General features: G+C 39.2%; 2 protein-coding genes across 5 annotated transcripts in view; one reads left to right on the top strand and one right to left on the bottom strand.

Moving 5' to 3' along the window:
* Positions 1-2,153, bottom strand: part of WDR7 (WD repeat domain 7) — a 133,902-nt gene extending 131,749 nt beyond the window's left edge. For all 4 annotated transcript variants that reach the window (XM_010583046.1, XM_010583047.1, XM_010583048.1 and 1 more), the window contains exons 1-2: positions 1,983-2,153; positions 669-775 (exon numbers count right to left, since the gene is read on the bottom strand). In XM_010583046.1, coding sequence (XP_010581348.1) covers positions 669-775; positions 1,983-2,141 — 266 coding nt within the window. In that variant the 5' untranslated portion in view covers positions 2,142-2,153. The remainder of the gene's footprint in view (positions 1-668; positions 776-1,982) is intronic.
* A 9,651-nt stretch (positions 2,154-11,804) lies between these two features.
* TXNL1 (thioredoxin-like 1) overlaps positions 11,805-14,500 on the top strand; it is a 25,669-nt gene continuing 22,973 nt past the window's right edge. Inside the window, exon 1 of the mRNA XM_010583083.1 lies at positions 11,805-12,151. Within this exon, the coding sequence (XP_010581385.1) occupies positions 11,805-12,151 (347 nt within the window). The remainder of the gene's footprint in view (positions 12,152-14,500) is intronic.

Below are 14,500 nucleotides of genomic sequence, written 5' to 3'. Positions count from 1 at the left end.
CTCTAAACAGTTACTCTGATAAGTAAATAAAACCTCTTAAAAAATAAAATGTGTTTGCTCATGTATTTTTTCTTAAGGATAAAAATCCAACACTGCAACAGAAATATAGATAAATTGTGTGACAGGTTTCCACATTTTAAAACACGTATTAGGCATCATTTCCTGCCAACAAGCTACACAACTCAAGCTTGCTTTCACTCAAGAAACAGATCTTGGATAAGCAGAGAAAAAGGAACAAAATATGCATCTACTGTCAACTGAACTGACAAACTCGAGCAAGCAAAAAGATGACAGAAATCACAGTTTCCTTGACTGGAGGAAATGACACCACACATCTCACTGCCCATCCAAACATAAATCACATTTAGTGCTCCACATATTGCTTTACATACAGCTGCGTGGCGTCCTGCCGCTGGCTCCCACGGTACAACAAATAACAGAGGAAGCCCTCCAGGACTTCGGGCACTTCCCTACACTCCTTTCAGGCCACAAATCCAAAATTCACACCACACTCAATATCTACAGTGGAGAAGTCCCACTATTTGGAATATCTATAGACATCATACTAAGTAAAAACTATCCTGTATGTAAACAACCTGATCTCTCCTCTACCCTCAATTTCCATTATTTAACAGATCTGCATATTAATAAACCCTCAGGAAACTCACCCGCTTTCTGATGCACTCACTATATACTGCTTTTCATTGGAAGCAGAGGCCTTTGACAAACAAGTAATTGAGGCTGTATGACCAAACAGCAGAGCTCTGGGATTAATCTAGAATCAGGGAAATAAAACGTGAAGTAAAAATAACATAGTCACTATTACTTAACCAGAATATACATATTCCAGATTTCCATTTTATGTATTATGTAAATATTTATCTGTTAATACACACACACATTTAATTAGCATAGCAGTGGATATATAACCTTGAGTTTGCACAGAATGCTGTTATAATACATGAAAAAAAAAGTTTCTACCTAATACTGTCACGCAAATTTGTGAAAAAAAAAAAAAAAAAAAAGCATTTTGCAAACTCATGCTATCAATATTTTTAAACCATAAGCTGTACTTGGCCCAATTTGAATGAAAAAATTGTGTTGCACTGCAACCATAGTTCCCCCCCAATCAAGTATAGTTCACAACTCTATATATTCATAAATAAGTTTATATAAAGCCCATGCATAGATTAAAAATAAAAAATAAAACTGCCCTTTATTTGTCCCTTCTAGAAAGAACTAGTTGCTTTACCCCATTCTTTCTTTTTACGTATACCAGACATAAACATAATTTATGGGGGTAACTCTCAGACACTGAGATTTTTATGTATTCATTATAAACTTTTCCTGAAGCATGCTGCCTTTTTTTTTTTTTTTTTTTTTTACAGGAAAGGATTGTTTTACTATTCCATTCCAAGAGTTTAAAACAATTTGTACCAAGGCAAACTACGAGATCATATTCAAAACAGACACTTGCAGATTTCAACTCTAGGGCAGCCACTGGCATAAAACAATTAATTATCAACCTTTATCTCTGCTACAAGCCTTTTTCCTCTTTCAGTTACCATGCGAAAAAAAAATAGTTGAATAAAATAACCACCTTAAAAAGTTCTCTAAGTACAGTCTTCTGATCACTGGAATCTGTTTTCACAAAACAATTAAGCAGCTAAGCCTGAAAGTAACAACTAGTTTAGAGCAGTTCCAGAAAAGAGGAAGTAATTACTTAAAAAAATTACTGCAGGAGCAGCAACAAAGTTCAAGAGCAAAAACATCTCTTTCTAATCTGAAATATTCATAAAGGGAAGCATCTTGTGTCAATCCAGGCCTCATGAGAGGGAGAAAGAAAGGACAAGTAAACAGGGCATAGAGAGAACTGAAGACCAAAATAGATACTACAATATCAAAGAATAAAATCATATGGGCAACAATGATACACACTTTAAACACACAAAAAGCTAAGATTACACAGACTTTAGTCTTACCTCTAAATCTAAAGAAAGGTCCCAGAGACATATTTGTCCATCATGGCAGCCTGTGACGATCATCGACGCATCCTCCATGAGCAGCAGGGTGGATATGCAGTGCGTGGGGGCTTTACGACCCCACAGGACGATGGGCAGAACGAGGCTGTTCCCTGCCATTTTGCTTACGCGCCTGTCAATTTAATCAAGATAATAAATATTACATCTCAGCAGGTATGCCATTCCTGCACTTAGCACGTTCTTATCCTCACAAAAACTTAAAAAAATTAGTCTGAAAGTGACAGTACTTTTGAAAAGTGTGTAGTCATCTGGAGAAAGCTCCAGAGCCTATTTTTCACTAAAGGTTGTTGCAAATCTACAGATGCCTACTATCAGGCATATAGCAGCTGCTTGTTACTTCAAAACTATTCTAAAAAGGGTGATTTTGGCAGAAGTACGTGTGTGTATAGGAATATGCTGCTTGATACCTATACATGTAGGGACATGCCACTTTGAAAAGTATCTTTTGCAAAATGTGTAAGAAATCAAAATTGTGAAGTTACAGTACTACCACAGTTCACTGTATTTTTTCAAGTGACTATTTAAAGAATGTTATTTAATCCATATATGAAGATGAATGCATTCCCTGTTGAGAGAAGAGGTGAGATGGTATACTCTAATTTATTTGAAAAATGGTATATATAGTGACTATGTTTCTTCTCTATAAAATGTTTATGAAGTCACTTCAGACTGTCAAAGCCAAAAATTTCTTGGTGACTGGGAAATAGAGAACAAACATGTTTGAATCATAACTTCAGAGAGAACGAAGACATCATAGAAACTCAAGCTGTAGTAATAAAAAACAGTTAAGAGGATTACCACAAGATTTAAACACCAAAACAAACCACTGTTTTTGTTAGCAACATTCTGAGCTTGCCAACCACTTAAACGTTTTTATTATGTACAATCCTTGAATCCCAGTTTGCTTATACTGAGCTTGTCAATGTATTGTCAGTTCTCCGGCTGGACAAGGGCCAATGCAAGCAGCAGCTCTGGGGACTGCCTGCCTGCACCCCCTGCCTGCACCGCCGCGGCAGGGAACACAAGAAAGTCCATGAGCAGGAAAAAGAAACTGTAAATACAAGACTTTCTTTTGCTTTCCAGGTAACTGACTGAGCTCATGATTGTTTGGGGTATACTTCTGGGGTACATTCTACATTTAATAAATAAAAAAGCTAGAATTTAAGATATATTTTGATTGCACCAATGGTGAGTTTATAAAAGACATGAAAGATCCATTCCAGTTACTATTACTCTCTCAGAAACAACTGAAAAATGGTACATGTAACCATCAAGCAGAGAAAATATGTCAAGAATGACTGACATTTTCTTATGGGTCTCTTATTCTGGATTCAGAGTTGTAGTTCACTGCGGTAAAAGTTTGAGTTATGTAAAGTTATTGCTTGGAGCATTTAGTGATAAATGAATGGGTGAAATGGTTGTGTTAAATAAATAAACAAATGCTCCTTAGGTACTATCTTGTGGAGGTTTATGTTCTGAACTTACCACGGCTCAAAACAGAGCAGAATCTCTGATTTAGAGGAGTATAAACATACCAAACACAGGCAGGATTCACTGAAGACATTTGTTAAAAACATGTATTTTCCTGTCTTTCTATAGATACATACATATTCTTCTAGCTTGAGCAACCCAGCAATATTTGCATTTGTTCACAGATATGTAAACTTATTTTACAGCTCTTCAGAAGAGGGGAAAAAAAATTCTGAATTAGGACAGAGGAAAAATAAAGGTCATCCTGAATCTAAGGTGCACTACAACTGCACTTCTCCACTGCGACAACCAGTTCCCCTTCATGTCCCCATGATACTCCGATCAGACAACAGCAATGGTTACGAGGAACTAACTAGCAAACGAGTGGAGTCATGCCGACCCACTGTCCAACTATTGCCAAATACCACACCACAAAATAATCCCACCTGCCCTTTTACCAGAGGAAGCACAAGCATGAGCTCCAGATTTCCATGGAAATTGTGGGAATTTAATCAAGTAATCTTCAGTTTCACTGAAAACTATCATGCAAGGTTTAGCGGCTGTCCTTTGAGACAAACTCAAATTTGATATAAACAGAGACAACTACAGAGATCTTGCTTGCACCAACCATGAACTTGACTTTTTGATTTTACATTACCCTGGCCATTCCCAGCGGTTGCTCCCACACTTAAACAAGTGCTTTCTGCATCAAAAATACCTTCCATTTCAAAACATTGGTTTTTACTATACTACATGGAGTTCAACACAAATTAATGTCATCTCTCACCTATATAAAAATTACAGTGCAATTTCTACAAGAAAGTAGTTTTTTATTAATTTTGACAAATGCTGCATATACTCCTAGTGCAACCAACCTCTGCAGCCAGAGAAATCGAACATGATAATGTACATGGAAAAATGGGGGAAGGGAAGACAGCAAGAGCAGAATAATGAATAGCTAAGTATTACAAACTGTAAAACAGCTTACAGGGCCAGCTGGACATAGCAATCCTCAAACTTCTGAAAAGTGAGAGATGCATTATGGTTTTTCACAAAATCCATATCATAAAAACAGTAATTTCACTTACTATGAAGAGCCATTTTACGCCAACTCTTTTCTCACATCCAATTGGACTATCTTTACCAACAACTACTTATTTTAGTCAGAGTTGTTATTTAATGAACAAGTATAAATAAAGACCAACAATCAAGCATTTAATCTACTGCAACATACTAAAAGCTACCCTGGAACTAGTAGCTGTAAAACATGCCTGTAAATGTAGTGTTAATTGTTATGCAATGGTAGATCAATTGTTCTGTCTGGATGATCACAATACAGAACCATAAAATAATGAAAAATTTGTAAAGAATCTGGTGACTTTACCAAGAGCTACAATTCTAAAAAATTATTCCTTTAGAGTGAAATAACCATAAAAATATAGTGAAAAACAGAAATAAAGTGTTGGGATTTAATACAAAAATGTGCAAACAACGGCAACAAAAATCACCAAACAATCAAAAATACACATATAACTCTTTTACCACCTGTTTTTTGTAATGAAATAAAACAAAGGACACACTAGGAAAGGTGGGGAGAGATAGAAATGTCTTTGCTTTATATATACTAAAGCACTTGAATACCAACCAAGGTACAACATTCTTTACAAACTGTTCTCCCCTTGCTACCTGCAAAAAGCTCCCTTAGCAGCTCCACTACTGTGGACTAGAAATGCAAAACTGCCCAGATTAATCCTGAAAGATGCCACAACTGCAGCCCCCGCCAGTAACACACACAGAGCATTCCTCTCACCCCCCTGACTAGAAGACACGTTGGTTAGCAGTGATCGCAAAAGTACTTGTTTGACCACACTTCCTCCAAGGGTATTTTTCATGACAGTAAATGGTATTTGATCATCAGTGTCATCTATGCACTAAGTTTTAATGGATAATAAAGCAATCAATCAATAACTTCAGAGCTGAAAAATCTAGCAGTAAAAATCCTGATAAGCAACATGAAAATCTCTTCTCATTCCTTTCATTTCCTATTGCTCACAGATCAGGGACCAAGTCACAATATTTACATGTCACTTGATTGTTTCAGGGATGCAAGTGGCTACACTTTTGAATAAATACAGAAGCTCCCCTAGCAGGGCACAAAATTGTTCCTTGAAATTTTTAAGTCAGTTTAATGCTCTTCCAAACTATTTATAAAAACTTTAAAATCTATAGCACTATAAATATATACTTAAACCGAATTTTCAAAAGGAACATACAGGATATTACAACACACAAAAGTATTAGCACATATAAGTAGCCTAATGCATTTTATATTTTCCATGCAGAAAAACATGAGAGAAAGCACTGAAAACATTAACAGCAATATACTTTCTAAAGGCTTACAGATATTCACATTTCAAAACTTTTATCTAAGAGAAACAGAATTCTTAGAATATTTCATATCAACCCTTGGGAGAGAGAGCAAAAAGAAAAACTACCTCTTTCCTTCTAGTTTTTTATTATGGTACCGCAATGCCTTCATTAAAAACTTCATTTTCAGGAAGTACCACAAGCTCATTTTAACAGCTGAAGAATTCAGTCTACAGAGAACAACCCTTCTCTATCATTGGCGAACACTGAATACATCCCCTGCAAAGGCCAAAACTCACTTATTGTCTGTAAACAATCAATAATTTTTTTACATCAATGATGACAAACTACAGTAGCAAATAAACATTGTACCACTGACAAATGGTCAAAAAGCATGCAGTGAGTCATTACAAATGAAATCCCACGTTCTAGCTATTTATACCTTTCTAGAATAAACTATTTTTGCAGAAAAGGGAACTGGAACTTTGAACTGGAAAATGGAGACATCAAACTGAGTAGAGTTCTTCCTGCTTAATACCCCTGTCTTCATTGGGCTTGTTAAGTTCTTCTCTATCACTTCCAGAAGCACCAGAATCCCAGTTTCCTTCCTCCAAACACGCAGTAAAAGAATGAGTTGGTGTTTTTGCATATATGTAGGGGTGTATGTGTGTATATAAATGTATGTATGTATAAAAGCATACTTGTAGCTATTTTGCTTCACTTTCAAATTACCTCCCCCAGAGACAATAAATACACAGATGCAGGGATGTGGGAAAAGACTTGACAAAAGCAGAGGCTCTCTTTTTCGTTCTCTGCCCCACAACAAAGGATCTTTTCCCTCCCTCATATTCGTTTTTACATAAGGTGAGAGTTGCAATGTAAATCACAGCATCGCTATCATTTGCAGTGTCATAGGAAGTTATTTCCACTCGCATCTTTGGAGTCAAAGCCCCTCTTCTTCAGTCCCTTTGCACAATCCTGATAGGTGACACTTGGTATCCCAAACCCATATAGTCTCTCATACTCCCTCCGAATAAACGCTGGCTCTTCCGCTACTCGCCTACAGCAAATAACTGCTGCTTATACCTGGAAGTTGCCATCTCTTTGAGGATGTACCAGAATAGTCCAGAGTAGCAGGGCATGTTTCACCAGACACAATGACTAGAAAAATATAAAATGAAGATGGGGGGGGTGTCCCATTAAAACTAAAGTATCTTAGATGTCTGTTTTTCTGCCGCTCTATCTTTACCTAACTGCAAACACAAACGCTGAACCACCCCGATAGCCTTCTACTGGATCACTCCAACACATCAACATCTTCCTTGTACTGGGAAGCCCCAGACTGCACAGAGTCCTGCAGTGCAGCCTTGTAATCCTTCCTCTCTTTTTCTTGGCCTGCTGGCTACAGTCTTGCTAATACAGTCCAGCATGCAACTCTCTTGGCCGCAAGGACACACAGCTTCTTATCTACCAGGATGCCCAGGTCCTTTACTGCAAAGCTGCTGTCCAGCCCGTTGTCTCCCAGCCTGTGTGCCATTTCAGATGCAGGACTTTCCATGGTCGTCAGGAACTTCCCCCCATTACCATGACCTCCCAGACAGAGAGCAGTCTCCCAACCACATCAGCCACTGTCTGGTCCTATGGATTTTGATTTTCCCCTGTAAAAACCAAGGCAAAAGTGGCACTGAGTACCTCAGCCTTTTTCATGCTTTTGTTACTAGGTGCACTACATTGTCAAAATACAAGCCAATTACAGTTATAGATACATACATCTCAGTTATGTTCTTTGTATTTAAAGAGAAAGTGATTCTTCAGATTAGCAGATGATCCAAAACCTCTAAAAATAATATGCTAATCTGGTAGAATAGTCAAGTGACTCTTTCAACTTCACTGCTTAAGGCTGGTATTTAGGCGAATTTCATAATCTGGGATAAACTCCTATTTGAGTAAAGCTATTAAACTGATTTCTTAAGTACAACATATTAAATATTGAATCAAAGACTCACGTAAACATCTTGATCAAACCATAGTCCTCTAAATACTAACTAGCACTTTCAGGACTCGTAAGCTATGGTAAACTACTCACAGCTAACTTACTGAACCAAATTACAATCAGAAAACATAATAGTAATTTCAGATCAAAGTCTGATAATGACATTACAAGGCAGATACATAGAAAAAAATTTAAAGTTAACAGTAGCTTATTATTCAATATAATATAATGATATATATAATATAATATAATGACTAGGTAGGATAGCCACAGATATAAAGACAAAGGTCAGATGCACAGTCAGAAAGCTTTATAACAATTGTTTCTGTAACAGATTAAAGGTAGAGTCATGTAATTTTTCTGCTTCATCTGCCATACGAAATAAAATTAATATGCAGCAAATCAGAACAACACCTAAACAAAAAGCTTCTGCACACAAACCACAGCAGGACTCAAAGTCTTTATCATATGGGTTATTACCTTCTGCCACAACCCACGCTTGGAAAGTAATTCCAGTATTTTAAAAAATTATTAGCATTCCTGTCCATCTGGTTTTTGCATATACTTTCATCTTTCCAAGTGACAGCAACAGACAGGCAAAAAAAATCACAAACCTTCCTCCACCTGTATACAAACTGTTCCTGAAACAGGAGCATTCTATTGGCAATTTTCTCAAGTTTTCCCACAACTTTCCGTCACGATGGGAAGTCTCAAGACCTCATTAAATCTCGTAAGCCTCAAGTTATTTACCCTGAAACAGCATCCATAACCAGGATTTCTACAGCAAGAAAAAGCAACCAAACAAAATTAATTTATAGTAGGAAGCCCAGCAGCTAGTGAGAGCTACCTTTCCCCTTCGCATTGCCCTGGGACAATAAAACCAGTTTCCTTTCGCACCTGTCACTGGCAAGTGGATGTAATCCTCTAGCTGGTAGCATTTCCATGCCCTGCGTGCAGGGAAAGAGAAACAGTTGTGGCCAGTACAGCATCCGATACATATGTAGGCTTCCTTGCCCTCATATATTCCAGTGGGTAGATATATGAGGAAAGGTTTAAGAAGAAGCAGGGATAATGATGTTGCAGGCTGCATAAGTAGAAAACAAAGTTAAAGGAGAGGAAGGAAGAACACAGGATTGGAGATGTCTCCAGGTGAGATAACCGGAAGGTACAATTAACACTGTGCTTCAGTACAACTAAACACACTGCCCAACTCATTTGATCTGCTGATGACTTTCAAAGCACAGACGAGGCAGACAGAAGCACAGAACTTCTTCACCCTCTTACAGCACCTAGCCCTAACAGTTTGCGCACATAACTTTAAAACATCGGTAATATTGCTAGAACTACAAAACCAGGAGAGTAATTTCAGTTCTGTGACAAAAAGAAACTTATTTTAGGTTTAGCCTGTGTGCATGAACACTAAGCAACCATTGTGTTGCTGATCTGCCATATGTGACCACACTGGAATTCACAGTTACCTGGGCACTTCCAGAACCACTGCATGCCTAAGTGCTACAGACTGCTCTGGTCTGGAGCAAATCACAGTGGTATCTCCCAAACAGAGACAGAGAGTGTCAGCTGTACACATAAATCCAGCCAGATTGGCGGAATACTTCAGTACTTTCATGTCCCATTACAGCATTGTAGCATGACGCTGCCCAGATTTTGCTCAGCGAGCCCCGTGCTGCCGCCCTTGGGGAGGCAGATCCAGGTACACCAGGCGCACGGGAAGGATACAAGGCAGGCCAGGAGAGAGGAACATGTCTTTTGGGAAAGAAGTAAAAAGATAAGTAAATCTACCTTTGTCTTAACAGAGGACAGTAAAAACCAAGAAGAGCTCTTTCCAAACACATTTATGTCAATTAAAGCACATGCATATAAAGAATTAACCTTAGGATATGCATGGACACCAAAAGAATCTGCCAAAAAAAAAAAAAGTCTATGAATTGACTGTTTCTTTATCATACATGCTTTTAGTATGTAACAGTTCCAAAATGAATCACTAAAGGCTGTCAAATGAACATCAGCTTTTAAATAAATTTCAAACAAAGCAACTCAGGTTAAGAATAAATCATTCCTTTCCCTATCAATGTTTACCACATGTTAATGCTATTTTTCTGTATTTTCAGCAGAATTTAAATTACATTATTAATCAGATTTGCCACCAATAAGTACAGAGATGGCTGCCATCCATGACATCAGGACAAACCTTCTAAGTGGATTGCATATTTAAAGTGAACAGCAGTTTTTATGCCTAATATTTTTCACGCATACAGAATGCTTCATTCAAAAAGACATTAGTTAAGCATTGTAACACCCCTCCTAAAACCTGCATAAAGACAATCATACATTTATGGTAAAGGCTCATTTCTGTTACATCATGGCATCCATTTGAGTAATCCAATGCATTTTATAAAAATCTGATTATTTTAATTTTAATTACAAATGACCTTTTCCATTTAATACTTGGGGATAGAGAAAAAGGATTAACGAGGTAGGGAGAAGAAGATTAAGTACTTTACCCAGAGTTGCAGAAATCTTTCACTATCAGAACCCACATATTTAGACAATCACACCTTTCTTTAAACAGATGGTAAATAAACAAACAATTATGTTATTAAATACAAATGGTCAGTAAAGTTTGCTATGTCAATTAAATTGTGCTTGTTTCTGAAGGTCTGTCAGTAATTTTCAGAGTCTTTTGGAATTAGTTCTGAATCACTAGACAAAGAGATGAAGTGCAAAATATTTTTGCTTTATTAACCTATCATTAATCTAACAAAATGAGTTTGAATCACAGAACAGCTACGGTTGACAGGCAGTTCATGGGATCACACCCTCCAACCCCCTGCAAAAGCCAGGTCAGCTACAGCAGGTTGCCCCGGACCATGTCCGGTTGAGTTCTGGATATCTCCAAGGATGGAGACTCCACAACCTCGCCCTGTACAACTCCTGTTCCAGTGCTCAGCTACCCTCCAGCTAGGCTTCATGCTACCAACGGCAGCCCTTTGAGCCAGACCATTCCATGGGTTTTCAATCTACTTCACTGTCCACTTATCCAGACCCATACGTCAACAGCTTGTCTGTAAGGATCTTACAGGAAACTGTGTCTAAGCCTTACTATAGTCAAGATAAACAACGCTCACTGCTCTCCCTCATCCACCAAGCCCACCATCTCATCACAGGAGGTTATCAGGTTAGTTATGCACAACTTGCCCTTTGTAAATCCATGCCAACTCAGAAGTCTGAGAAAGCTTTCAAAAAGGTAATACTTTTTCAGCAAATAAATCTCTGGGGTTTTGTTGTTGGTTTTTTTTTTTTTCTTTAGCTAAAAGAAATTTTGGACAATATCTACAAGTTACAAAATACTATAAAACAATCTATCAGGTCAAGTCTTACACTTTGACACATGCAACAAATCATTATCATTTCAGCCTGCATCTGATAGGCACTGAATACAAAACTTGGAGAATAACTGTGCCTTTATACATTATCCAATTAACAGCACACCTTTCTGATTTGCAACTACAAAAAGATTATTGCAACACTATGCTAAAAACTACTTACAAAAAGAAGTATTAAAAAAATGTAGTTTTTCACTAAGATTATTATGAGTAAACAAGTGAAGAATGCAATCAATTTTGTTAGCTGTACAATCAAGAAACAATTTGTTCACGATGACAGCAAAGTCAGGAAACTGGCGTAGCAAAAAGATAGGTAAACCAGTGTGGTGGTGCATTTCTTTGCCCCTCTCCAGGCTGATTTACAAACTCGGGAAGGCTCGCCAGCCCTTCGCACAAGCGTGAGGAGCCGGGCAGCGAAGCGACCCTTGGCTGTGCCAGGAACTCTTCCCCAGCTGAGACAGGGAGATCTGCTGTGCGTCTCAAGGACTCCTGCTGCCCGGCGGAGGGAGGCGGGGGACGGGAGGAGAGATGGACACTTCTCACAACAACCTGCAGCCAGTTCTCTCTCCTAACGACCTTGAGACCTTGTTAGTACAGTCCTCCCCTGACAGGCTGGGAGCAGTCCCTATCTGTGTTTGGAGTTCTTCTCAGTCTCGGAGTTTCCCTTATCTGCATGTGAAATGGTACCAGCGCAGCTGGCATCCCAGCAATGTGTTGATGGCAAAAGTCAATCACCTCCCGAACCTACAAGCAGCGGTACTACGGGAGGCCCTTGGAGCTCTCCCGGACCGCAGCGGGCTGGGACCAGCATCTCCCCCTGAGCGGGACGCCTCTCGGAGCTCCCAAACTCTCCTGTCTGTTTGCGAAAATTGGAGGTCTGTCGCCGAAAGCCGACACGGCCAGGACTGATTCTCTCCGCTCGAGGCTCGACCCTTTGCCCGTTGAGAGAAACACCAAAGCATTGACATGAATATTTTCACTGACCTCGAGGGGAATTTTTAACAGGCATACCTATTTTTCCTCTCTCTCTTTTTCTCTCTTTTACCCTCTTATATGTCTTTCTCTTAATGTCTTTATGCACATGCGTGTACTAACCTGAATAGTCTATAGTAAGTAAGTTATAGCAAGTATATTATAAGATGTGATTACTTTCAAATTTATACTTAAATTACTGTCATGATTTTTATTCAACCATAAATGGATTTTAGGCTGCTATTGCACTCATAATCCCTTTAGATATAAACCACTGCCCAAGTCTGGGACTAGGAGTCGATCCAGCCGCACCTAGACTCCAACAGGAGTTTAGAAAGCAAGGGGGTCTTCTCTGAACCTCGTGACTCAACGGGAGGGTCTCCCTTACCCTTTCCCACATTCCCTTTTACCCTATTACGTTTTCGGTCCCTATATACATAAGTTTAGCTTGATTCTGATTTAATTTTCCTGTGTGCATTTCATCCATGTACTAAGTAATAGAGCGAACCTTGCCATCGAATTCTGTGAAGTCGCACTTTTATAAAAATTCCTGTTAAATCATTTTTCTATTACTAATACAACCGGAGGTGATTCTTTAAGCAATTAGAACCCCTCTCTCTCATTTTTAAATTCCCCCCCACACCCCCACCCCGTGACAACCAGGAGCGTTAATGCCACCCTCATGCACATGTGCATGCATGCACACACAAATATACATGCAAAATGGGATAGCAGCTGGGTAGTTAAACTGGAACTACATTTAGTTTGATACTCAATTTTACTTGTTACAATACACACAAAAGAGCTCCCAACAGCTATCAAGGAGAACTGATGTGTCCCTACAAAAGCAAGAGGTGCAAGGACTTTCCAAAGGCCCCAATTTCGTAAGCACAGCACACTTAATTTTACTGCTATGAATATTCACACTGACCTCGCTAACCCTACTCACTGAAACAGAACTAAGCATATCTGCAGGAGAGAACTAACTTACTGTTTTGAACTTGGTCAAAACTGTTACGTTTATATGAAGTAAAAAGGTGATTTCAATCCAGGTAATAACGATTAACAAGCCAGACCATCATTCTCATTATGCTGATCAAGGATTAAAAAATTAATGGTACCTGGCCTTCTTTTATGCCCATGTACTTTGTTGATTCAAAATTCATCACCTCACATCTTCTTTTGCGTCTCCCCTAAATCAGGAGCTTCTCCATAACTTTGTGCAGCCAGTACCTCTACGTGCCCCAAAGTCAATTTATCTGTAAGAGCTATCTCCAAGCTGCAATGCTACATCACCCAACACATCTGTACTTCGAGCACCCCGAGACGATACTTGTTGCAGGGCTCTGTGTCTTGAATGGGCCATTAAGTATTACGGTAACCTAAATAAAAAGATCATGTTACCGTCAAACCTTCCCAATACGCTCAAGATCAAAGATAAATTCAACAAATGCAAACTTGTGTCACGAAATGGAAACTGAAACGTAACTAGTTAAGACATAAGCTCTTCCTTAATCTTCAGGTGGCAATAACAACAAAGACAATCCAATGAAAGATTATTGCTTGTCCCTTGCCCCAGCTGAGTGAATGACTACAAAAGTCTGATTTAAAAGCATTTAACAACATGAAGGTGAGATTGGTTATCCCCCCCAAACCTCCACCATTCCCTGTATAGGTAGTAGGTTACAAAACAAGAAAGAAGAAATAAGTTGGGACTCCAAATCCTTCATTATAGTTAACAGATACCTTTGAAAGCCGTTTTCAGGTTTTTCTGGCACTTAATTTGATGACGCATTAAATCCACATATATTTTTCCTGTTTAAAATTGTCATGATCACATGAAAGACAGTTATCCAAAGCAGTTGCAGAGTAAACGCTAAATCCTACCCCTAGTTTCCAGTAATGCCACGGCTGTCACAGAAAAAGGAAACAGATCAGAGAGGCGGCGATGTAACAAAAAATGGGCATTAAAAGCAATTTGACTTCCGACAACGGATTACTTCTGTGCAGAGAGTCACTCCTTAGGTGACTTTCCCTTCACAGAGAAGGAGCTCTCCGTCCCATTAACTACCGACCCCCGCGACACACAGCCCGGCTGACCCCGGCCCGGCGGTGCGGTCTGGGTGGAAACTTGTTGAAATCCCAAGCCCGAGCCCCGCAGCCGTTGCGGCGGAGAGCCGGTACCCGACATCGCCCGCCCAGGTGAAGCCGCCCGAACCTGCTGCCGCAGGGCGCCGGTGGGGCTGCGGCGG

Source organism: Haliaeetus leucocephalus, unplaced genomic scaffold (genome assembly GCF_000737465.1).
Source record: "Haliaeetus leucocephalus isolate CR32 unplaced genomic scaffold, Haliaeetus_leucocephalus-4.0 Scaffold866, whole genome shotgun sequence".
Classification (NCBI taxonomy): Eukaryota; Metazoa; Chordata; class Aves; order Accipitriformes; family Accipitridae; genus Haliaeetus; species Haliaeetus leucocephalus.
Note: the sequence above shows the minus strand (reverse complement) of the source record. Positions and strands in the feature narration are given on the sequence as shown.